The sequence below is a fragment of the Anser anser genome, assembly GCF_964211835.1.
Source record: "Anser anser genome assembly, chromosome: 15".
In the NCBI taxonomy this organism is placed as follows: Eukaryota; Metazoa; Chordata; class Aves; order Anseriformes; family Anatidae; genus Anser; species Anser anser.
Window position 1 is genome coordinate 4,343,520 of NC_139736.1, and position 25,785 is coordinate 4,369,304.

Consider the following 25,785-nt stretch of genomic DNA (forward strand, 5'->3'; position numbering starts at 1 on the left):
CTACCTTGGTGGGAAAGAAGGGGTGGTGAGGGGAAAGAAAAGCTGTCAGAATGGGGATCTGAGGAACCTAGAGCACCCACCACTACTTTCCTCTGTACCTTATTATCTGGGTAGGCAAAGACTTGCCCCCTGCCTGTATACTACGTGCTATGCAGTAGCCATGTTTCACCACATCACATTTCTAAGGTTATTAAGGTCATGAAAAATTGTAAATAAAAGCAGCTGCTAATGATACCCAAGAGTAACACACCCAGCTTCTCTGCTAAGCACTGGAGGGCTTCCCAACATCGTCCAGGCATACAGTCAGCCTTCTGGAGTGGTATATAGAGGGATGCAGGTGGTTAAAGGAGAGATCACATTCACCACACGTATTGGAAAAAAAACATTGAAATGAAACAAGGACTAGAAATGGGTATTCTTTCCATGGGCCCAGACTCTAGGAGGTTATCTGCCAATGCCATTTTTTCAAACTAAGGAGGCAATCGTGTTCTGAGGAAACCTCCACGGATATGACTTATTCATGAAGAACCTTTATAAACTGGCAAGTGAATCAAGCAGAAGTAATTCTCATCCTCTCCCTCACCATCTCTTCCAGGAGTGGTGAAAACACTGGTGTAGTGATTGCTGATCTTTTAACACGGAGCTCAGTTTTCCCAATGAGCTACGTGCAATCCAGGATGTTCCTGGGGCAGACATGATCCGAGTGATGCGGAAAAGTTACTGTGTTCACAGCACAATGCCTAAACCAAGGCGCACACTGTAGAGTGGTACTGTGAAATAGACCCTGCAAACAAAAGCTACACACTTGGCTTTTGCTGAAGCCCGCAGTTCTACTTAGCCAATAAAAACCTAAAATAGGCTATCACATTGCATACTGAGATTATCCATCAAGAGACCGAGAACAACCGACCCAGAAGTAAAGCCCTTACAAAACTGTCAGACTGCCTCTGGAAAGGGCATACAGGTGGTTAAAACGGGAAGGGGAAAATAATAAAATATGCTTTTTTTTCTCTATTTTCTCTCTCTCAACAAGAATATTCTCACACAAAGGCAACCCATCAGTCAGCAGAGATAGACCCACGAGCAGGAACAGCAGGAGTCTGACATGCATTAGGTATGCGCAAGCAAACATGCTGGTGTAAACCCACACGCTGAAATCCCTTCTCACATCAATGTAAATTAGGGTTAGTTCCACTAAAGCAAGTGGAGCTAACCCAGTGTGAAAGTTGTGTAACTAGGAGCAGTGTCAGCTCTGATGAGTGCAGGATTCACCCCCCAAGGAGGTACTGAAGGTTGTTCAAGGATGCACGAGGTGGCGAAGGACTGCCGAGTGTTTGGTGCTCCAGCCCAACTCCTCTCCCACTTGCACCAGGAGTGGGAGCAGCACCATGTGGGAAAGTACCACTCTCAGTTCTCTTAAAAAAGTCCGTCCATTAGACAGCAGCAACGCTACTCACTTCAGACCATCTCTCAGGCTGATACCTGAGACGACTCCTCCACCATTTACACTCATATTCCTCTCATTATAACTTGTTAATCCCACACACTAATATCATAATACCACAAGTTCATGGCAGCAGACAAAAAGCACCCACTTAGTGTTCGCTAACAGCAGCACCTACTGCAGCCTAATAAGCGCCGACAACTCCTTATGCTCCCCTAAAGTCAGGAGAACATATCTAATAATTAGGGTGGATCTCCACTGGGTTTGCCATATCCCAAACGTTAAAAGCTGTATCAAAAAAAGTCAAACTCAGCAGGCAAGATCTGCTACTGAGATAACCTTTCCCTGCGGCTTTTGAAGCAAGTCGTATAGTTGACCTCCAGTGAGGGATTAATTTAGGATTTACAGATTGCAATGGTCAGGGAACCCCAGGGAAACCTTTGAGGAGTGTAATCCCATGGTCCTGGAGAGAGAGAGTCTAAATTTATATCTTCTAAACTTCTGAGTGAAAGTTGTCTCTTAGTTTATTTTACAATCATAGTATCTGTGAATTCATTACTGTGGTCTTCTATCACTGATACCATGTTAGTGTCTTGATCTTTGCAGCCCTAATGTTTTAGAATATTGCTAATTCATACTTTCATAATAAGAATGGCAATTTTTTTGCTTTCAGTCTACAACAGGCAACCTGAAATGCCTTCAGTACCATGACTGACGATGGATACAGCAAACAGATGTCAGAAGAGAAAACCAACTGTGCATCTCTACAGCTGGCTTCACAGCAAAGCCATCCAGTGGAGACAAAGCCACGGGAGCTGAGACCCGTGTGAAAAAAGCTACATTTTGCTCACGTATCCCAGGATGAAGCAAAACAAGCAGAGCAGGACTGTGCAATTAGAGTAAACAAATCTGGCTGCATTACAACCCTTTAGTCAAAAATACTCCAACTCTAGCTTGGGTCTGCTTGAATATGAGCTATCAGCCAGGGGCTTCCCCACTTCTTTACCAGCGCAATTTATGGTCCATTTTACTTTATTACAGATTGCTCATGTTTTTGAAAGGAAGGTTAATTCCTTTGCTTTTAATGGAGTAGCTCTGCTGTCAGCTCAGTAAGGCTCTGCATACACGATCAGACTTCTCATCCCTCTGCCCTCTGCGCAGGGATGTCCCCGCACTCAGCTCTTCACAGGCCATATAACACCGCAGCAGAACTGTGAACGGCCAATTTGTCCTATCGCTCCCACTGCTGCTTGCACCAGCTACAGAACAAAGGCGGGAGTCCTGATGATGAATTCAAGTACAGATAGTACGTCTGTCTCAGGCTACGGTCAGTGCTGAAATCGACATCAAATTGGTGGGTTTGCGAGACAGAAGTTCATCATCCGGGCAAAACATCGCGTGGCAATTGCAGCCCAACACCACCTACGCCAGCAATAGCAGTGGAAGAGATAAGGAAGCTCAGTTGATCAAAACCTGATTAGATTTTTGGTTGGACAGAAACATCTTTCCCACATTGAGATGTGATAAAAAGAGGCAATTAAACCAGAGCTAGGCAGGAGCTGCTGCACTGTATAAAGCATTGTGCTGTACCAAAGGCTGCTTATGACCAATATTAACAACTTAATGAGCTGTTAATGAGGCGCACATTCAGCTTTTACTTGCAGCATGAAAACACTGCAAATCATTTTAGGGAGCTTCTGGATCATCAATGGAGAATTAAAGATGTCAAATAAACCCATCAAATCTATGTCTCAATCTGGCCACTGCTTTCTAGTAAATTCTCTTAAAATTCCTTTTCCTGTATGGCAGAATAACTTGCTTTGACAGCAGTATAACTCCCACTTAGAGTCTGCTTCCTTCTGCCTTGACATTAGATTTCAGTCTCCAGAGAGCTGCAGGGATGTCTTTTTGACATGTTGACATTAAGGACACTTCTTCCACAGACTCACACTGGCACGGTTACTTTCTGTTTTACCGTTCTAAGATCAGCTACTGAGCTAAGTTACCAAATTCTGAAGTTTAATTCTGAAACCTCTGCACTCATCTATATACAAATTAAGAACTTAAAATTACCCTTCAAAAATAGCCAATTGGAGTAGGAAATGGAGCTAAGGTTTATCGAGGAAATTCATATCCATAATTCCCCAGCAGTGCAGCTCCACCGGTAACAAGCAACGACTAATGCTCTAATGTAGGCACGCTTTAGTTTGTTATTTTTTACTATGCTGTCATAACCCTGCAGGATTAGATAATGCAACTGAGTGCTATCTATACTGCTATTACCACCAGTGGAGCAGTGATGGGAACAACAAATCCAAATTGGACTAGCTGCAGACAAGCCCCAAGTGGAAACCACGTATACAGCGAGTCTGGAGTTTAAAATACACCACAAAGTACTGATATGATCTACCCAGTGGCTGATCCTGCTGTCTGAAAGGGAGTGCTGTTGGGATTTAGGGGATGGAGTTGTAATGGCTTCCAGTAATGCAAGAGAAGCAGAAAAGAGATTTATATCCTGTTCGGAGTGGGAGAGGTCTCTTCACTTTTTTTTTTCCCCCAGCATCTTCCTATAGTTTTCCTTCCTTGCTCTGCTCTGATTTTACTCTGTTCTTTTAGCACGTTGTTGGTGAACCTCGCTTGGATCTTTAACTCCGAGCTCAGTGGCTTAGAGAGAAAGGCACTGGGGACAGGATGAAAACCCAGTGTCAAGCCTGGAGCAGGACATGCCTGTTATTGCAACAGCTTTGCAAGATTTTTTATATTGAAGATGAAGGGAAAGTAAAATCAATGTTTCAAACACCCTGCCATCCCCCAAAAGTAGCCTTCTGCTGATGTTCAGAATTGTCAAAAATTAAAACGCAAATACCCTAACATATCAAAGGCTTGGCACTTCCAAAATGCCAAGGAAGGTCAATCCCTTTGTTTAAAGTTGAAGAAAGCGAAACCAGTGATTTCTTTATTATACCACTTTCCAATAGCTTCCCTCCCTCCCCTTTTGTTTATCAAGGGAAGATACTGTCCCTAGGCTGACAGGTTTTAGACAACTGCAGTGTGAAATGGCCACGATAATCCCTCTCTTCCCTCCTTCAGTGGAGTCTGGGATGGAAATGCCCACCCAGTTCTTCTAGCTGTGCCAGCAGCAACGCGGAGCCTATCTGCATAGGCACAGCCAGCCACTGAGAGGCAGAACGCACGTGTCCCAGACAGATAGGAGAAAACAGCCGAGGGGGCCACAGCAGACTGATTGAAGCTGCCAGTTCTAATGTGTTGAAATGCTGTCATTCTTCTTGTAGGCTGTTAACAAGGAGGCGCAGGGGACTTCTCCGTACAGCATCTTCTCAGCTACGTTTGGGGCACAGAAGGAGATAAAGCTTCCGTGCTGGAAGAGAAAGGGGGCCCGAGGTAGAGCTGAGGGACTCCCTTCTCCAGAAAGTGACCTAGAACAGGGAGGCGAGACCACGTAAGGTATTTTGTACGAACACACGACAAGAATGAGGCCTGCAGGAAGAGATGAAAATACTTTGGCATTTGCAAGCTTTGCATCAAGGGGGTAAATTCAAGTTTTTGAAGAGTGTAAGAGAAGAGAAGCAGTCATCCCTCTGTCCCACTCCTGTTCCTTTCTAAGCTATGGTTTCACTTTGATGAAAGTAAGACGGAGAGGAAACCTGCTTTTCCGATGTTAGCAACCAAAGCGGCATTTCAGCGGAGTACTTCTTAGAAGGGGATCTCCGTTTCCCAGCTCGTCGCTCCTTCCCTTTCCCTTAGCAGAATGAGCTCTCAGAGATCATTATTAAAAAGAACATTATTAAAAAGAACAACAAACCAGCCTCATCAGTTCTTGTGAATTCTGAAGGTTACCAGTGTCACCATCAGTTATAATGACACACATCACTCCCCTCTCCACACGAATGGATTTACAACCTGTTCAAAGCCAAGCATCTCTCAGCGTACTTCACCCCTTCTGCTACCTCCTCTCCACACATACACACGCTCTTCTCCAGCAGCAGCTGCTGGAAGAAATTATGAATTCCATTATTTGTCATCCAGAACAGCTTTGCAGTATATAGGAAAAGCACTGGAGGCTGCAGGCTCGTTACTGCAGGATTTGTATTGCCGCCTTCCATTTTATTCACCATCCCAAATTAGGTGAGGCACGCGTGCCCCAAACCTGTGATTTCTGTTTAATTAAAATGCAGGTGGTGGAGCCTCCTGAACTCCAGAGCCCACCACACAATCAGATAGCGACAGCAAGCTGGTAAAATAATGCACTTGATGTAGTGGCTCCTCTAACAGGGTCTTAATTTCAGTCAAGCAGAACAGCACCTCTGGTAGCAGCTGCATTTAGGGCTGGGACGACTATCAGTACCCAGACTCTCGCTGAACACTCACTGCCTTCCCAATCAAAGCTGGAGTCCCTGACAGCTCAACTGTTAAATGAATTAACAAGGCGAAAGGGGGGGCTTGCCGAAGGGGCTGCAACTCCCTTCCTCGTTTCTGCAAGTGGCGGCTTTCAGTTTTTCTGTCATTTGTCAGGAGCTGCACGTGGCTCTCTAACGAGCAGGGCAGAGCTGCAGCCACATCTAAATAGGCTTTTTTTTTTTTTTTTTTTTTTTTACCCATTTACCTACTACATGGAGCTTAAGGCCGTGCAGGGGAGGAATCCAGAGGCTCGATGCAGGTGGGGACAGCACCGGCTCTGCTCAGAGGGACCAGACAGTGCAGTGCTCTCCCGTGCACTGCACAGTCCCTGCCCGGACTCCTGGCATGGGGAAGGTTTGCTCTCCACATCATGGAGTTTTGCAAACACGCAGACAGAACAAAAAATGGAGCCTTCGTTGGGTTGTTTCATCTTATGGGAGAAAACTGCTGGGAGAAAAGTTTTGGTCCACCTATAGCAAACAAAACAAAACAAAACAAAGCCTGCTTGCATCCAGCCCCTTAGTTTAACCGGCTGCTCAGGATACAGGAGCTGTCATTCACGTCTGGCCCTTCGCCTACCAGCAGGTTGTTCTCATGGAGCTCCCAAAATCTCTCTCTACCCCTTGGTCAGACCCAAACGAGAGCTGAGCACACGAATTGCCTGAGGAGGATGCTGGTTTGGGTACGGCTGAACAACGTGCTCGAAAGAAACTCCTCGTTCTGGTGCTTTTTACTTGTTTGATTTGCAAAACTGCCAGAAGGATGGTTTTAATGGTGTATTTATTTGTTTATTTATTTCTGAGTTTGTTAGGGGGCTCCATTGCTCACTTGAGTTCTTACTGTAAAAATCCAGGTACAACGGTTGGACAACTTTCAAATCTAGCAGGGGAGAGGGCAAGAGCAAAGGAAGGATTTGTGGATGCTTCTTCTTCTGCACTGATTATCTGGCTGCACTGGACAGAGACGGGTCATTTACTGTTCTCATCCTGCACAGCACATCAACCGTCAGTATGATTTTTGGATGCTCCATGCTGTACAAAACACCATGAATTCAACAGAGTTGGGTATTTTCACTGTGCTGGCTTAAATACTGCACATTCCCCCTTAAGGCATATGCTGTATTTTCCTTTCTACAACTGAAAGGAATCTTCTCACACCTACCAGAATTACTGCAACCCTAACAGCAAAACAAAGCACCATTTAACAGTATTTGCACTTAAATTATCCAGGGTCTTCCCAGGGCTGGTCCCCTTCAGTTACTTTGTGTGCAGTGCTGTGATCACATTGCCAGCATCTGTTGTTTACTGAGAAAGATTTCTCTATTTTTTACATGGGTGACCCATCGTCAAAGCTAAGCAGACCCATTTTTTCCAGCTTGCTACTTAACTGCCTTTACCACAGGTAAGAACATCAAGCAAACAACAATAACAAAAACTTGTATTTCCACAGCACACTTTAACTCAAAGGTGTCACAAGTCAATTTAAAACTTAAATTGCCGTACCAGCTCCAATCACTTTGCTCACAGCATAAATCACAGTCGGCTCTGGAGGTGGAAGAAGCGGTTATATAACAAAGCATAGTAACTTCACACAACAAGTGTGAAAATCTGCAGGAAGCTCCTACGTTCATCACTTCTACTGCATGAATCCAGATTGTCCCGAACCAGAGGTAAATCCAGGATCTCTACAAATCACACTGAGTCATGCTACAACTTCAGAAACACCAGCCCTGCCTGCCTGTGAAAGGTCTCCTGCATATCTGTTTCCTCCCAAGTTTTGCTCCTTCCACTGTTCTGTTCCCTGAGTTACAATAAGAGAGACATGATATACCAGCATCTCTTTGTTTTCCCCAGCTGATTTTCTGTGCTGTGTACACGTGTAGAAATGTAGTTGCTGGCTCAGTTTGCAGCAGTGAGATTTTTAGTTCTGAAACAAAAATCTATTCTGAAGCCAGATACAGTTGGCTCCACTTGGGGCTTCCTTTGCTGCAGTTACAGAAGGAAGCTGGAGCAGCAGCAAACTAGAAAAAATGTAAATATTGCCAACTGTTTCTCCAGAACCATGCTGCTCTGATTAATTTATGATGTTTTTGGAGAAAGATAGCGACTGGTACACCTTATTTGAAATGGAAAGGTTGAGCAGAGTTTAAAAAAGACCCTGTGCTTTACTGAGTTTTGAGCAATATATTTAATGAATAACAACAAAATGTATTAGCACCGAGTTTGATAACTTTTACATCCTAGCCTTGAGAAAGAAGAACAAAAGTGCAGTCAGATTTGTTCCCGGCAGCAGACTGAACAACAGGAGGGTGCATGCTGCTGCCTATTCTTGTTTTAAGCTTCAAAAGATGTTGCTGCAGAAATTGATACCATAACTAACAACTATTTCAGCACCAGTCTCTCTCCAGCTGGGGTCACCGTAAATACCGCACCGCCACTGGGGCTGTGAGGAAGACATCAGCTATTCCAGTCCTGCGCTGGCTGCTCAGCTAGAGTTACCGAGAAGAACAGCCTCAGCTGTGTGTTATCTGTGCTCTGCAAAATCACCTGTTCCACAAAGCATTCAAAGAAGTGCCTAGTTAACTCTCTTGTCCTGATTTCTGCCTCTGGCCTTCCAATGGAGGGATTTAAAATTGATCAGCCAGTTACACTTCAGAAATACAGCCCGAATTCATGCACTACAGCCATAATAAGTAATGGCACGAATAGTGCACTGAAACACAGCTTAGGTAGAAGCTGGATGCAGGCATAGGAAGTCTGCATGTTCTTGAGAGTAATCATCATCTGTGACTCCAGAGCTAGCATTAAACCGGACACAATGTCTTCCTGACTTCAAGAGCATAAAAATACAGCAAGATGTGGGGCACAGGCAATGTCTCTACAGAGCTATAAAATAAAAGAACCAGCTTTCCAAGTCTCCCTTGTTTTGCAGTTTTGTTTCTTTTCCCTTGTGGCTTTCCTATGCTCTACTTTTTACTTCTTTAACTTGAGTCAATTTTCCCCTCAAGCTAATTTGGTATGAACAGTCATCCTCCTGCGACTCCAAAAAGATTTCCTCTTCTTTCTTTCAGATGCACCCTCTTCCCTTATTCTTGTAGACCATCTGGCTTTCAAATGGCAAGAAGCTGTCAGAGCCAACCTATTCCAGGAGAGGACGCTACAGAAAACCTGTTAGTGATCATGCCTGTGCAATTTTTCCAAGCAGCCCTTTCCCAATGTTTGGAGAATATCAGAACTTGATGGCACTTTAAAAAAAATAATATTTATTTTCTTTTTACCTACCTGCTTCACCCACAAACACTTCCACTGGCGTGCTGGTAGGGCTCTCACCAATTACATTATACACAGTCATCAGCACTTCATATCTCTTGTATTTCTTCAACTCTGAAAATGCAAATTATATTAAATATTATTACTTACCCTGTATTACTTTATTGACATTTCTTATACTCTGTTACCACACTTCTCTCATGAAATACAGCCTTAGAACAGTGTGATGTCTACTTCCATCCTTCCTTAATACACACATCAAAGCAGGAATCGCATAATTAAGAAAGATCTTTGCAATGAGATGACAAGATTTTCCAGTGTTTCTTCACTCTGTTGCTCCAGTAAGAAGGATCATCCCTGATGGGTAACTAGCTAGGGGAACATCTCTAGGTCATTCCTGGTGACAGGGAAAAGGCAGGACTTTGCTTTGAATGTTCACCATTTGAGCTCATTTTAATTTCCTCTCCTGGTAGGACAGAGCACTGCTTCAAGCCTTTGCCTAACCCTGGGACTTTCACCTGGTGAGTCATTTAGCAGCTGCACTGCTAGAGAATGTCACTGCTGCAGCAGGGAATTCGCAGTCCCATGCAAAATATTCAAGTACATCTTGCTCCCTCAAAGCGATCACAGTTTAAGCAACAGTCACAAAGAGAAAGTAGAATTTGAAGTGTGGGCTCTGTTTGGCCACCAGGCAACCAATTTCTTTGTTGGCATATAAAAATCGCTCTTGCAGATGAGGTACAAGAATGAAAGCAGTGTGAAAAAGGCAAGAAAACACAATGATATGGGGGTAGTTAATCGATGTAAATGGGGGTGGAGTAGAACCCTGTCAACATCATTAGACGAGACAGCAGCTCAGCAGTTTCAGATTTTGCATTTCCAGAATGAAAGAATCAATCCTATCAGAAAAAAAAATCATCTAAAAATATTTCACAGTGAAATTAAAGTAGGAAAAAGATCGATACTATAAATTGCTGTATTCAAATGATCATTGAATTAAGACATGTATGGCCAGGGGTCCAAATTTCTCCCCTTGCCATGAATTTTCTCTGTTATCTACGAATCACATCGTACCCTTATCTCTGTTATGCTATGTCATTGGTTTGGTAAGGTTCAATAAGTCTAATCATACAGGGTCTTCAAGTTTCAGTTTCACAGAAGTGTGTACAAGTGTCTTGCACCTTTATCTGACGCAGAGTTCAGCATCATTCCCTGGTCCCAGGTATACTGTAAGCGATATCCAATACATCACTAACATTTTGCTAGTGTGTTAATAAATAAAAAAAATAATGTAAGATATATAGCTCTTGATTGGAAGTATAGTACTAGGCAGCTGGTACAGAGAAACTTTAATCGCTGCCATGAAAAGCCACAAGGGAGATTTTAGTGTTAACTGGATGTGGAAGAAAATGGAACATATGAGAGTTCATGCATGCAAGTTTCACTGGGGATAGGGTTTCATATTTTTTTTAGCCCATCACAATCTGTGACTCAAAAGCCTTGGGCAAAACCTATCTAGTGAACCATCATCACTACAAAGCAACTTGCCTTTTAACTCTGTCGAATGCTATTTTATTCATTTCCAATTGAAAACACCTCTGGAGACGCATATAAATTCATTGGGCCCTCTCTAAACTGGCCTCATACTCCAAGGAAAGCTTGAGCATTGCGATGTTTGAATCATAAGACTAATGATGTGATACAGCTAAACTCAGATGGACTGCAGAATATGTAGCAAGCAAATCAAAATTCATTTAGCATCAGCAATACTGGGTTGTTACAGTCAATAATGTTTTACCTTCCCAGCAGCCACATTTTTACAACAGCTACCTACTTGCATCATCAATGTCTTTTGATGTAGGGAAAGCAAAAGCTTAAAGAAAAAGAAACTCAAGAAAGCAGAATCATTAATCTGTGTTGATTTCTGCTAGATCCACTGAGGAGAACCATAGGAGTTTGCCTATATTGTATTTTGAGCCATTAAAAAGAGTCTCATCTAAAGGCAATGTGCACTTACGTGTTAATTCATACGTCGTTAATGCAGAGCTGCTGTTCACTGTCTTGAAGCTGCTTTGGGCTATTCAGGGTAAGCAAAGCAGAAAGCTTGTTACAGTGCACGGAAACAGTTATTGCAAATGATGTACAGCAGAGACAGAGGCAAATGATGCAGCACACACATACACAATTTGAGCTTTAGGACCATACCTTGAAGGGCAATAAAACCACATCACTCTTGTAACACATCAAAAGCATCTCACTCACACGGGTTCTTTCATTTCCTCCTCAAACAGAGTATCTCACAAATATACAACACAGAAATGTTCTGACTCCTAGATTAAATAGAATAAATGAGTAAAAAGGAAACAGTTTCTAGGGGGGGATCTCTCAACACTGTATTGCATTCTTATTTCTCAACATGCAAAATTCAGAACATGAGGAGCTGCAGGGTAAAGACCTGGAACACGGGCCACAAAGAACAAACACTTACAATAGGACAAGACCTGATTCTTTAAACGTATGTTAGATTTCCCACGGTTTCACTTACAGAATTCAACATTCCTGCTGTGAACAAACTGTAATAATATGCTAAGCTGTGCAAAACTGCAGGTCAGTGAGGAACAGAGGTGTACTAAGGTTAACACTGTCATATTATGAGGAGAAAGAGGGAAGTTTATATTAAAATACTCGTCTCCAACCCTTTTGTTCTCTCTTGACTCCCTGGAGAAGTACAGCAAGGTGTTTTCTACTACACAGCTATTAGGGACATAGCTGCAGGGCCAGCCAAGAAGAGGGAAGAGAGGAAAACAGTAGGCTTTACAAGCTCCATGAGAATAGAGAGCATCCAAAGTCATTATTTTATGACAAAACACACAACCAATCATTTGGCTTTGTATGGAAAAAACAACAATTGTGCACACCCTACACCTATAGGAGTTTTACTTCTCTCCTCTGGTTAAAACTCTGTACTCTCCCAGAACTCTCGTTCAGAACTGATGATGTAAACGAGGGCAGAGTTAGAAGCTTATGCTACATTTAAAACATCCACTTTTTTCACACCCACACAAAAATCATCCTTGCTTTTGTAGAAACCATTTTTATGGGTTCAGGGAAACACGGAAGTCAATAAAAGATATTAAAATAGTCTTACTCAGCCATATTCTGCTGCTCATAGAGTATTATCTTATTTTGAATATTCCACTGACATCAAACAGGACAAAAGCTGGTCCTGCCCTGAGCATGCCTCATTGCTGGGCTGTACATGTAAGGCTACTGAGTGCTCACATCTTTACCTCCCATAACCTTATTCTGCCTATTCTTCTATCTGATTATCTTTCTATCCTTTGTCTAAAAGTCCTTTTCATTTTTCTATTATCCCCTTCCCTCTCTTTGGAAAGGTTCTTTCCATGTGAGCCAAAAAAAAAAAAAAAATAGTGGCCAACACAGCAAGCATGCACCTTCTTGCTCATTTTTGCTATTTTCTTCCAAAACAGGGACTAGCACTTCAAAATTTTAGAAGTGCTACTTAAAATTTCTCCTCATCTGTTTTCTTATACTGCAAAGAGAAAAACAAAAGGTCAATTATAAAAAAAAATTAGAAAATAGCAAGCAGAGGAAAATGAAGTCCCCCTCTTTTTCATCTGATGGCAGAACAAAGAACCAGGGTAATCATCCAGTGGAGACAGCAGAAAGTAGGAAATCAGAGGGTACATGGAGGACAGAACATCAGTTCAAGCATGATGGCACAGATTAGAGTGCACCATTACAAGTGATGCCGATCATACAGAAGTTAATAGCATTTTCCAGCATCTTCACTCTGAATGTGTAAAACCCAAATTATCCCCAGCACTCTTGGACACAATTGTGTGCTCTTTCCATGTGGTAAGAGTGCACATAATGTCTGTGCACAGACGGATTTTGGAATATTATAGTGTCCAAAATATAGGCTTACGTGTGAGCTCTGCTCTTAAAGCTGAAGGGTTCTTGATGGTTTTGGATTCTGTTCCAGACCCGGTGTCGTAGTCCAGCTCCCGATAGTAGATGCGGTATCCCAACAGCAAGCCGTTCAGACTCTCAACTTTAGGTGGCTGAAAAACATCCACACAAAGAACACTCTTGTTAAGACATGCTCAGCAACAAGCATCAGACACGACAGACGGGAGCTGGCACCAGTTCTGCACAAAGGGACGCGGTGCTCTCTGGTGAAAACAGCCATTAGCAATGTACAAACTCGTGCAATGGGAAAAGCACAAGTTAAAGGCAACTTTGATGATTTCTCTCAGCTGTGGCAATTACAAAAGGCTCTTTACTTAAAAATTGATGTCTAATGCACTTCTCTAAGAGATAAGCTGCTTTCCTTCTTGGTCCAAAGAAATTTGTGTGATAAAGTACATAAACAGATCACTGAAAATGCATGTCGCTAGTCTCCAATGCAGCAAACCATTATTTCACTTCTTCTGAGGTGACAAAAATAAATTATTTTGCCGAAGACAAGCTATTTTCCTTGGGGACTGTTCATAGACTATTCTTCATTTGGCAATGTTTTACTGAATGACCGAGGAGAAAATAACCAAAAATTGGTATACTCTGGCTTTAATTAGGAAGATGAAAATAGGCATCAGAGAGACTTTTAGAGAGGAGTCACAGTATGATGAACTCCGATGAGTTGCATAGTTTTCCCATGTGTGCCATGGGAAAACCTAGGTCTCCTCCACAACAGCTTGGAGCAGCACTGTACATGTGACCACTGAGTTGACCCAAATGCATGTGTTTACTCCCCTGAAACATGCTGCTAGATGTCCAAAGACCTCAGCAAGGATTCTTCAGTGGTCCCTCACATCTTCCTTAAACTACAGATATACAACCAGTATACTAAAAGGAGCTTTTTGTCTGAATGGCTTAATTAAGGACAAGCAAAGAGATTCTTCATGTTTGGGAAAAAATGAGTTTTATGAGTCTAATGCAGGCTAAGAACTGCAGAGAAGAAAAGATGCCCTGAGCCATTTATCTTCTAAAGATTCTTGTACTGAAATTTAAGGGGCTGAAAGGATAAATGAAAAGGGTTTTAATGATGATCTTGCCTTTAATCCAGGAAGATCCCTAGCAGTCTTGAGAACTTTACTACAGAAACCTTCGGTCCATCATTAAAAAATTAACCACTGGTGTGATACACTGTTAGAGTATAAGGTAATACCACATGTAATTTTAATGCAGAAAGTAAGAAGAATATTTTTACAGGAAAGAATGCAGATATTTGGTAATAACCTAACACTCTGCTTCCAGAAATGACAAGAATCTTCCATTACTTCCTCAGGACAGTAAAGATAAGAAATGGCTGTCCTGTCTCCTTGGAAAGAAGTTTTCTTTGGGCAACGGCTGAAGGAATTAAGTAGAAAGACTATAGTTTATGGAAGAAAAAAAAATATATATATATATATATATATGTGATCCAGTGTATATAACAAACACCAAACCACCGAGAAAAGGAGCAGAAACTGCTCTTGCAAGAAGCCTTCTTCTTTTGCAGTTGTCCTGCCCAGAATCTGCTGAAAGCAATCCAAAAATTCCCAGGATCTTGCTTTACTTGCTACGCATGGAGAACCTCATTCATCATGATGTTTCATGCTCATTATGGTGCTCCATCCTTTGCAGAAGTTTTGACTGCCTTTCACTATTATTTAGCAATTTTATTACAGAATGATCCAGGAACACAAGATTGTGATGGACCTTGGGAATCATCAAGATGAGGCCTTCGTGACTGCAGAAAACAACTAGTTAAAGTCCTTTTTCACAAACAGAGCAAGCTCTACCAGAAAATAAGCTAATTTTTCTGCTTCCTAGTATTTCTTTGGAAAGTGATTCCAAACCTCCCTACTTGGGTGGTTAGAAAACTTCATTAAATTTCTCATCTAAATAATTCAGAGCAAGTCTGTAACCATTTGTTCCTCTGCTAACATTGTCTTTCGGGTTAAATTGTTCTTCTCCCTATAGGGTGTTTACTCCTTTGTTATATTTAAAAGAAGAGCAACCATACCCCCTCTCAGAGCTCATTTTACAAGGCAAATAAATCAACCTCTTGTACAAACACCTCTTCTAGTCACAGGTTGAAGCCCTGGTGCAAGGGACTGAACAAATAAACTAAACGAAGCGACAGCCTTGTCCACGGCTGCCTGCCACCATCACTCATGGACCAGCTGAAATGTTCTCCTCTGCAAGACGAAGAAGATGAGATTGTTTATTAGCAATTACTAGCATATGTAGCATGATTTTGATTTTTTCCCCTCCTTTTTCAATCTCATGATTTTCCTTTTTAGTTTTCTATACTATAGTGAAGCTGCTTTAGCCCTGATGGTTTTGGAGGTGACGATTCTAATGGCACTGCACAGTCATCTGGCAAGGAGGATTCAAACCACAAACCCAAGGGCTGTTTTTTACACAGACAGGGTAAAGGGAGACATTGTCCTACCCAGATAGTACATTGCCACAAAGGAGGAGAAAGCAGAAAAAAAGAAACAATATTATAAAGCCTGTCCATTGTGGAAAAAAACTTCGCAGAATTAAAAAAAAAAAAAGAGTATATATTACACGGATTTGTATTTCAGTTAATTATTATCTAGAAGGAAGGTGCTCTTGGAAGGATTCAATGTCTTTTTCTATTTAAACTTTTAATCAAAACATTTTTTTACTTAAAAAAAAAAGTTGAGGTAGAAATCCTACAGAATCTTAAAAGGAAAACACTACTGAAGCTGTTCCTCCCTACCCTGCCATACAGCTGCTAAGAGATAAAGCTTAATTCCTCACTGCAGTACAACACTGATTTTGTTGATAGCAGGCATTGTTTTCTTACGCTTTCATGTGATTCTCCATTTTTCCCCTTCTTTAAATTTAGGACAGGAAAGCTCAGAAAATAAATGGCTTGAAATCTGTCTTTCTCCTTGCCACAGAAATGATGATTCTCTCCTGAAAAGGGTACTCTGCTAAAAGGTCAGGTCTTCCCCTTCCTGTGTGTCTCTCATGGACAGAAGTCTGCTTTTGATGTAATGGATTATTTAGGGTTTTGTATGAAGGCCTGAGGGATCTGCTGAAACAGGTAAAATGATTATGAGTGGCAGGCCATAATGCTGTACAGAATTAAGAGAAACAGTTTAGAGCTCTTGAAAAAAAAGAAAGAAAACAATGTAAGTTTGAATAATTGCTGTCTCTATGGTAGAAGCAGAATAGTACGTAACCCTGACGTTAACTATAACATCCTCCAGAACATTTGAAATAACCTTGCATTATTGATACAGCAGACCGCAATGGAAATTACTTATTTTCTTCCTACTTTAAATTTAAAAATAATGGACTGATTGGACCAAGCAGCTGAAAGCACAGATAGTGCATCTAGAGTTTGTTTTGTGAATTATTAACACAGCTCAAAGTTAAAAATTTAGCTTTGCTTGGAAATCTGCTCTCCCATTTAGCTTGACTGCTGTTTTCAGTTTACATTATTTCTTAAACACTGCTGTGAAACAACTTCTTAATTGGAGGCTATTGTGGGACTTGAAGATTTTTGTTTATTTGAAAAATATAGTACGGCTGAATTACCAGGACCTATTAATATACATGTAGTAATGACATATAATCGCCCACAACTCCCTTGAGATGGCTCTGGCACAACAACCCCATTTCATTTTCATGAAATAAAAAGCATCCAATTACCTAAACAACCACCTATTTCACATTAACTACACACCAATAATCAGTCAATTGGGGGAATGTTTATTTCTACAGTACATCATGCCTCACATTCTCTTTGTCCTTTTTTTTTGGCATACCTTTTCTTTCACTGTGGGCTTTATTCAGAAGTGGGGCGACAGATTTACATCTCTCCACAATTCCTTTGGTAAAACCGTTCAACATGTCTCCTATTTGTTCAACATGCTGTAAGCAATGTTGTTACTTAGTATTATGCTGCATGAACTTGGGCCAGCAACCCAGTAGTAGAGCCAGGCATATTTTTAAAGTGCTTCTGCACAGCAATAAACAGACCCTCATACATACATTTTTTTCCAAAATGCAAGGAGCCCCATCTGTACCGTAAACGCATATGTACATTTTTCACTCTAATGCAATCTGTCCAAAGCTGTCCTTATTACGTGTGTGGGACATTGTCTCAGGAGTAGGGTGGGCAGAGGCTTTGCAGCAGAGGTTACAGATAACGTGCAGTACCCCACTGGGTTCCCTCTATTAATGCTTACTCCACAAAAAGAAGCCTCAGGCACTGGGTCACAAAATGTTCCGGCATATCCCAGGAGGCCAGTATCAGATTGAAAGATAAAGGAAGGCACAGGAAAGATGTATATAAAATGCAGACTCGGCACGAATTCTTTCACGTCCAACTCAGACATATTACGGAGCGCTGAAACTTGCTTTCCTCTACTGTGAAGAAATCTCAGCTTTTAGCCCTCAGAAAGCCAAAAGGGCATGTGGAGCTCCTCAAAGTATGAGCAGGGTATCAGGCACAGCATACACTTCTGATTACTTCAGCAGCTGAAGGAGGCAGTATGCAATGTGAACAGCAGTGAGCTTTTCCTGATCCTCACCAATACCACACGCCATTAAACGCTCTCAATGTAAAGATGCACATCTGTTGCCCAACAATTAAAGGACAGGAGAATCTGTAAAAGTAATAATCTTGGGCATCTCTAGAGAAACTCTTACCTCCCAAGATTTTCCTCACAGGGTACAAAGTAAAAGCAACAGAAATTTCTATCCATCACCAAAATATATGCCCAGAGCAGGAAACCAGGGAAGTAGCTGCAGTCCTTCACCTTTACTACACTCCTTCCAGCTCAGAAAAACAGCCATTGCGATGAACCATTGCGGCCAACAAGAAACATCATGATTTTGCATTTTACCTACCTGCCATTGCACAAGGACAGATGAAGTAGTGTGGGGAGTTACTAACACAGAACTGGGTGGCTCATCTGGAACTAAACGAGAAACACAAAAAGGTAACCAAAACAGTTATAGCAACAGGGTGAAAAAGAGGCAGCTTATTCATCAAATTCTTTTTCTTCACTGCTGAAAAAAGTATTCTATCCCAGTCACTATGTGGTGGGTCTCAAATGCAATGCTGCTGCTATGAATATTGCAATCCAGGCAGAAGCCAGCCATTTCTCATACACTCCTTGCTCTACCTGTGGCCTTGGCAACTTGAGTAGGAATAAGAGAAAAGCTCAGGGCATAAATCTGGAGGAAGCTGCATCATGCCAGCTGCTCACAAACAACTAGCTAGAAATTCAAAATGAAGTTAAACCAGCTGAGTGTGTGTTTCAAAGCATGAACGAACCGCTCCCAAATTTTCCATGACATTTTTGCCATAGTTGGGGCAAGCCCACATTGTTGTTAAGAGTCTATGTCATGCCTTCCCAGGTTATTTTAATTAGGACAGCTTGATTTACCATGGGTTAACCCATTCCTGTGTCCATGGCCTGTAACACATCTGCACACACTCCAGCAGCTCACATACAAAGAAGGGAAGGCTTATCAGGAGCTGACAGCCCTCTGCAGTGTAATGCTCTAGTGGCAGCACCAGGTTTGCTCAGCAGAATAAATGTTCACAGTTTGTTAAGGAGGTGAGAAGCTTTCACAGCCTTTCCCAGTTGCATTGTGAGGAGGTCAAGCACAACTCTGGATTCACTGCACTGGATTCAGCACAGCTCTGGATTTGAATTTCAGTTCAAAGAGAATTGAAAATAAAATTCTGAATTCCAAAAGAGTGAGTCAGTATTGCCTCATTAGTAACAGTTACAGCCTGCACCACGCAGCAGCTCTTGTTCAGGAAGGTGGAGAGTCAAGCTGCCTTTAAAAGGCTGCTAGGCACATCATTTCTTCAAGTACTACAAAAATACTTGTTTAACTTAGGACACCCCCAAGCTCTGTCCTGTTTTTCTAATTTCAAGATCACATTCTTTAAACATTCCTCGGCAAAAAATTTTCCTATTTTTACATCTCCATGTCCTATTTGACTAGTCATTGCTTGTGCTGTATTAAATACTAAATCTGAGCACTGTATAAATACATGTATCCCAATATTACGCTACTTCCCAGGCTAAGGGTAAATGCCAATGCTTTTTCTCACTTTGCAGAGTTCATTTCTCCATTGGTAGTCCCATTCAAGACATCAGAGCTAATTCTGCATTCAGGCATTGGCTTTATACAATCAAGGAATTAGAAGCTGATCTCTAAGGCTAAAAATAAAAGCCTTGTCAATGTCATTCACAGTTTATTAGTCCTGATCTGCAGGATTAAATGCTCGTGTTTCCAGGAGCTTCGTGCTCTTTCTTACTTATACCTCAGCAATTTTGCCGTACTGCAGAGTGATGTGGATTGTGAGTGAAAACAATTGAAGAAACTTCTTCAAATGTATTCACGGTTCTACATTTATTTTTAATGATCTCCTGTAAATTATTCAATTTCTGCAAAGATAATGGTTAGTGCAGAGTTTGGAAGCCAATCAAACGGAGTTTAATTCCATTTGGAGACTCCTGAAAGTATGATTCATTCTGGGGGCACAGCAGGACGCTTAAGACTGTCTGTTATTAATTCAGCCCAACCTCGTTACTACCTGTATCAATCTCCTATGAACAAAACCACGTTTGATGTTGAATCTTCACTCCAGGCACCGTGGAGATCACATTGCAGAGGGTTCAGCAAACCCAGGAGCACATCGGAGCACCCATTCCATGGCAATGTCCCCAAACTGCCTCTCCTCTGTGCTTACCATCCTGCAGAGTTGTGACTGCTTCAGTCTCCGTGCTGAAGTCACTGTCTCCGATATCGTTGGTTGCTTTCACTCGCAGTTTGTAAGAGGTGAATGGATTCAGGCTGTGGAACATAACAATAAGGCATCTACGAAATCTCCATGCATCATCACAAATTGCTTCATAACAAGCTCTAAAGACAGCCTGCCCATTGGCAGCTTCTCTTCCCCACGCCACCTTTTCTTTGCAGCCTCCCCCAGCTTCACCAGGACGTGGGGGTGTTCACACCCTCAGTGCCACCAGCATCTTCTCAGATTGCCTTGGGCCTGAATTCTTAAAAACACATGTGGATTCAGAGCTGAATCACACTCCAGAAAACAGCCATTAAGGTGCAGTGCATGGAGCAACCTATGACTGCTCTGCTGCATGGGGATGCAAAACCTGGCTTTCATGGTGCTGCATAAGCTTTGCCTGAGATATCCTCTGAACACACCAGCAGGTTTGCTCATCCTCAGTGCACAGAGAGGGAAGACAGGCACAGAGGAGGCAGGTGATGTGCAGGGTCAGCCAGTGAGTCAGGATGAAGTTGGCATTGGAATTCAGAGCGCCAGCCTTCTGACTAATCCTCTACAGCACGCCGTGTGATCAGCGTGTTTTATTCCTACTGAATTTTAAATTAATGTTATTACCTAGATTATTTAATAAAGACAGTAACAACAGGTTCCCTGCAGCTCTTTTATCGACACAGGGCTTTAAGATATGCAAAGAGCGATTTCCAGCTGACATAACCTTAGCAAAGATTCTTCTGGCTTGGTTTGGCAGGGAGAAGGTGTGGGGGAGGCTGCCTTTTGATTCACATGCAGAGTAGAAATGCAGAGCTGTAAGTTATGGGGGATTTATCTGATTAATTGGAAGTGTCTAGCCACCAGCTGGCAGATGTAACACTGACTACAACCCAAGTAAAGATGCTTGTAAGGAATGATTAAACATCAAGAGATAATGCATTCTGATGGGCAGCACTCTAGCACCATGCACATACTACTCTTCTGAACTTTCACAAGAAAATGCTTTTAGCAAGGGAGGGAAGAACGTTTTCAGCACTACCACCCTATTAGGGCACCATTACTTACCTACAGCAACTTTAATAATTTGAATCATCTTCCTTGAAATACAGATCTTTTGTTTTCAGTAATGACAATGTCATGTCTAAAGGACACAGTTGGTCTCCTTGATTTTAGAAGTTTTGACTGGAAAGATACTGGGTATAATTCAGGGCGGGTATAACACCTCCAGGGTTAATGAATCAGGTTTATATCTGTACAATAATTGTCAGTTTTTCTTTCTTTATTTTTTTTTTCTGCACAGTCAGACAAAAGGATACCAATGTATCTGCATCTTCTGGCACATGACCAGAGAGCAGCCATATGTCACAGCTACTGATATTTTTATAACAGACCTGAAAAATCTGTATCTGAATGCTTTGAGCTGAGTATTTTGCAAAAGCTCTCAGCCTTTCAGAAATAATCTGATTTGTACTAGTTGGTCAATAGAGGAAATGGACAGCAAAACAAGTACCTTCTCATAGACACTCAATTGTTTTCACAGATGTTACAAGGACTTTAATTACAACAGCATTGCTGAGGATATAATGAAGCCTGAATAACAAAGTTGAGACATTCTGATGCTATCTATAAACTTCAGTATGGAAAACACAGATAAAAATGGTTCTCATTTCATCTGGAAAAGCTTATATAGAGATAATTGCAATGCAGCATTAAGAGTGGATTTTAACATCAGTCACTAAAGAAAGGATTTTTTACTAGTTGTATTTTACAGAGCACTGCATAGCTACATATGCTTTAGCCTGAGTAGCATTATCTATCATGCTGAGCTTTCAGAAGGGCTTCAAAAAGATGCACTGCAATTCAAATTTAATTAGATTTATTGCATGACCTTCAGCAAATCTCTGAATTGCTTTTCATAACACCACCTCTACAATGGGATCGGTGACCCTCACTTAACCTGTCTCCCTCAAAAAGACCGTGAAGCTGAGTGATGCTAGCTTTGGCCTTCTAACTGCTCTAAGTGGAAAGCACTGGAATTTCCATGCCAGGTTCATACGGTACCTTTCAATGATGCAGGATGTTGCGTCATGGCTGATCGAAGAGGAATAGGTTTGCCAGTCTCCGTTTGGCAGCTCTCGCACTTGCACCGTGAAATACCGTATTGGTGAAGATCCGTCACTTCCAGGGACCCACTTCAACTGCAGGCTCCGTGCTGACACATCCGACTGGGGGGTCGTCAGCTGCCTGGGAGGTGCTGGCCGTTCTGCAATTAAACCATAAATTGGTATTGCCTTGAGAGGCTATTCAAGCTAATAGAAAATGTGATAGCATAATTGGATTTTCATAGTGGTAATGCCACAGGAGACTGAACTTTTGGATTTGCCCCATGAAGTATAAAAGCCATCCCATTCCTTAACCTTCTGCAGAAAAGATGAGCAGTAAAACTGGTTCTTATCTCCCTGCATAAAAGGTCATAACTGAACATACACTTTGCTAGCAGCAGACCTCAAACTTTTGAGGGTCATAACCTGGCAGGTTAAGGAAGAAGCATCAGGAGCAGCAGCCAAGCAAACCAAAGAAGTCTTTAATGAAACTCAGGTGTGCTCCCAGGTACAACTGCTCTTTGACAGATCTTGCCTGTAAACTAGCTCACTTTTTAACCTGTGCTTTCTGCTTGGTACCAGGGGACTGTGTTCTCTCTGTGCTACATTGCATCCTCTTCTGCCAGCTGCTCCCCAATCAAGGCATGAAGAAGAGGAAGGGATGAGCTGGAACAGGCTGGTGTGTAGCACAGTCCAAGTCCACAACTTACAGTCCATCCCAATACCTGCTTCAGTTCACTTCCAGACCTCCCCTCTTCTTCCCTTCTCATTTACTAACTTCGAATCTGCAAAGTCAGACCAGCCAGTGCCAATGTTGAGGGAGATCTCCCCAAAGTCATCAACAGTACACCTTTAGACAAGGCAAGGAATGGCAACGCAGGTGTGAGCATGCCAGTCCCCAACTGTTTCAATATAGATCTCCTTTCCCATCACTGTGTCTCTGTACTCCATCGATTTCAATAGAGAAACTCTATAGAGTGAGGAATAATTGTTTAATTGTTTATCATGAAGATTATTGATTCTGATTAAAATGTGTGGCATGTAATAAAGCAGAAATTGATTGGAGACACTGCAGTGACTTGCTTTTGAGAAGCAATTCAATTCAACTTCATCAGCACTCGTTTCCATAAACATCCCTCTGATGGCATGATTCCTCACAGCTCTGTATGGCGAGCACATTATTTGTTTGCCATCCCCTAAAAACATTTCCTATATGTTTTGGCACCTCTCTGCAGCATGCTCTTGCTGTCATCGGTGCCAAAAGATTTGTAAGCTATTAGCTGTAGGAAGCCCTCAGTGCCAGCTGCCTGCGATCCAGAGTACAATGCAAAAGGTCAATGCCTTACACTGACAGGCTGAGACAGGTATTCAGGGTTATTCTATCAAAGGAAGTGAGTGTTATGTGGGGATTTAATACTTTCTGCTGATAAGCTTTAACCAGCTTGCAGTTTTGGGCAGGTCAGATCTTGCAGTCAGTCTCCCATGACTGGGTTTCCTTCTGCTGCTAATGGGAGATCTTAAAATCTCCTATATTGCAAGATACACTTTGTGACTGTTTGTACAAAAGCATTAGTATAAAGAGTTTATTTATGGGAATTTAGCCACAAGCACATGTTCAGGTGAGCTGTTTGTGCAGGAATGTAAGGCCAGGCCATATGATTCAATGGACTCCTTTTAATTTCTTGCTACATTTACATCTTCTGACTCAGTTCTGCCTGGGTCCCTGGTGCTAACTAGTCTGAAGGGTATCATGCCATTATGTAGATCCAGAGCTCTACAGAAGCATGTCTGGAGAATACAGCTACAATACAGCTCAGGACCTGTAAATCAGAGGTATCATTGTAAAATATAACGTTTTATATTGGGATTACTGCAGGAATTTAAAGGGCAAGAATAAGTGACCAATTTTGCTGATCTTTGAGGGAATTTTCATGCCTGCTTACCTCACTATCAAGGACAACAAGGATATTAATGTGTTTTTATTAATGGAAAGTAAGTATCTTTTTACTCTAGAATATTTATTATGTATACAAGTTCCAGGCTTGTTTGTTTGTTTACTTGTTCACAGAATAGCTGTGCTAGATAAATTTCTTTATCATCTCCTCACACTAATCTTGTTGATGTAAGATTATACATTTTTCTCTCTACACTTTACATATGGGATCACTTCAGTTAACTCTCAGTGCCTTGGGACTCAGTTCCATAGCACGCGCACAGACACAGTAGAGCCATCCATCAAAAAGAGAAAGTTCCTTTTATTTTATGACTTGCCTATTCAAGATAACCCTAAAGCACTGACAGCAACAAGGGATCATTGTTCCTGCAGTGGAGCTGGGAGTTCTGCCTTGAGCTATTGTGTATCCAGAAACAGCCTGTGCATGGCCTGGGAAATCTGAGCAAATTTTGTTGAAAAGGAGAGGCTCTGAGCTTTGAGTATTCACTTTATTGGGCATGCCTTTTTTTTTTTTTTTTTTTTTTCCCCTGAAACTTATACATTTGACTTTAAACTTCCACTTTGACAGCAATCAGACAGGGGTGGAAGAAACCTTGAGCTGATAAATCTGCTTGATGGACAGTATCTTTAGCAGAGGCACTTTAAGTTTCCTAATACAGCTCTAGAGGTTCTTTCTCTAAGGACTGCACTGTTACGCACTGGGAAGGCTGCATGTGACCTGGAGAGCTATGTTGGTGGGGATTTTAACACCAACCACACAGGATTTAAGTAGCTGAAACGCAACCCATCCGTTTTCCCTACTGGTGGTTGAGTATCAGGCCAATGACTTCTCTTTTTCAGAAGTGTTATAGGAAAAGAGTAAGGAAGATGTGAGCAAATAGCATGTGAAATCTTTGTTCTTGCACTAACTAATTTGTGGAGTGTAGAAAGGACTTTTAATGAGAGATTGCTTGGTAGTCATATTTTAAGAACCAAAAATTAATATTATTTGTAGTATTATAGTGCAAGTCTTGGGCAAGAGCCAAGACCATGTGCACACACAAAAGCGCTAACAATAGTTGAAAGATGTCTACAGAGGTCTGCTCTAGCTACCTGCTGAAGTGTGCTTCTCTCTGAACGGTGTTTTTATAAATCATGGAAGTTGTATGGTAGTAATATTTGAGGGTGAAGTTTTATTGAAAATCAATATGAAAATTGTACAATTGATCAAGGTGGCACATGGCACGAAGTCCAATGATGCACAAGGGAGTGAGGCTGGTAACATTGCCCCAGCTAGTGTTGACTTCACCAGCTCGAGACCAGATAAATGCTTTGCAGTGGAACATGGCATATAACGCAAGAACAAAATAAAGCCCACACTCTTGTTCTCTACTAATATCTCCTCTTTTAGCTCTGAATGAAAAAAAAATCTTCTCAAACAGAAAATAAAATTTTTCTAACTGTTAGCTCTGGAGATCCATTCTATGACTGGATAATTGAGCTGTTACAGGAGCCAATGCATTAGAAACAAGCAATGATGCAGACCAGATACTGTAATAACTTATATTACTTATAACTTTCACTTTTTGATACATTTATCATAGCATCTGCATTCATTCGCGTACATGGAGCTCTTACTTTCTTCAGGTAGGTTCCCTACAGAACAGAATTTGAGGATGCAGAATGTGAATAACCATTTTACGCCTGATACAAGAAGTAGAAAAATTCTGGACAATCCAGATGCAAACACTCTGCTTGAGTTTACAGCAGTGAAAAGGCCAAAGTAATTACTAACACACTAGGTTGGA

At 41.7% G+C, this 25,785-nt stretch overlaps 1 protein-coding gene across 10 annotated transcripts in view; it reads right to left on the reverse strand.

Annotated features, from left to right (window-relative positions):
* The window catches only part of SDK1 (sidekick cell adhesion molecule 1), a 395,409-nt gene that overhangs the window by 38,450 nt on the left and 331,174 nt on the right, over window positions 1-25,785 (reverse strand). For 8 of the 10 annotated variants that reach the window (XM_083799697.1, XM_083799699.1, XM_083799695.1 and 5 more), the window contains 6 exons: window positions 22,004-22,205; window positions 19,898-20,001; window positions 18,034-18,104; window positions 13,082-13,217; window positions 11,150-11,209; window positions 9,145-9,246 (listed from right to left, as the gene is read on the reverse strand). In XM_083799697.1, coding sequence (XP_083655823.1) covers window positions 9,145-9,246; window positions 11,150-11,209; window positions 13,082-13,217; window positions 18,034-18,104; window positions 19,898-20,001; window positions 22,004-22,205 — 675 coding nt within the window. The remainder of the gene's footprint in view (window positions 1-9,144; window positions 9,247-11,149; window positions 11,210-13,081; window positions 13,218-18,033; window positions 18,105-19,897; window positions 20,002-22,003; window positions 22,206-25,785) is intronic. The other 2 variants (XM_083799700.1, XM_083799698.1) reach the window with 1 other exon arrangement.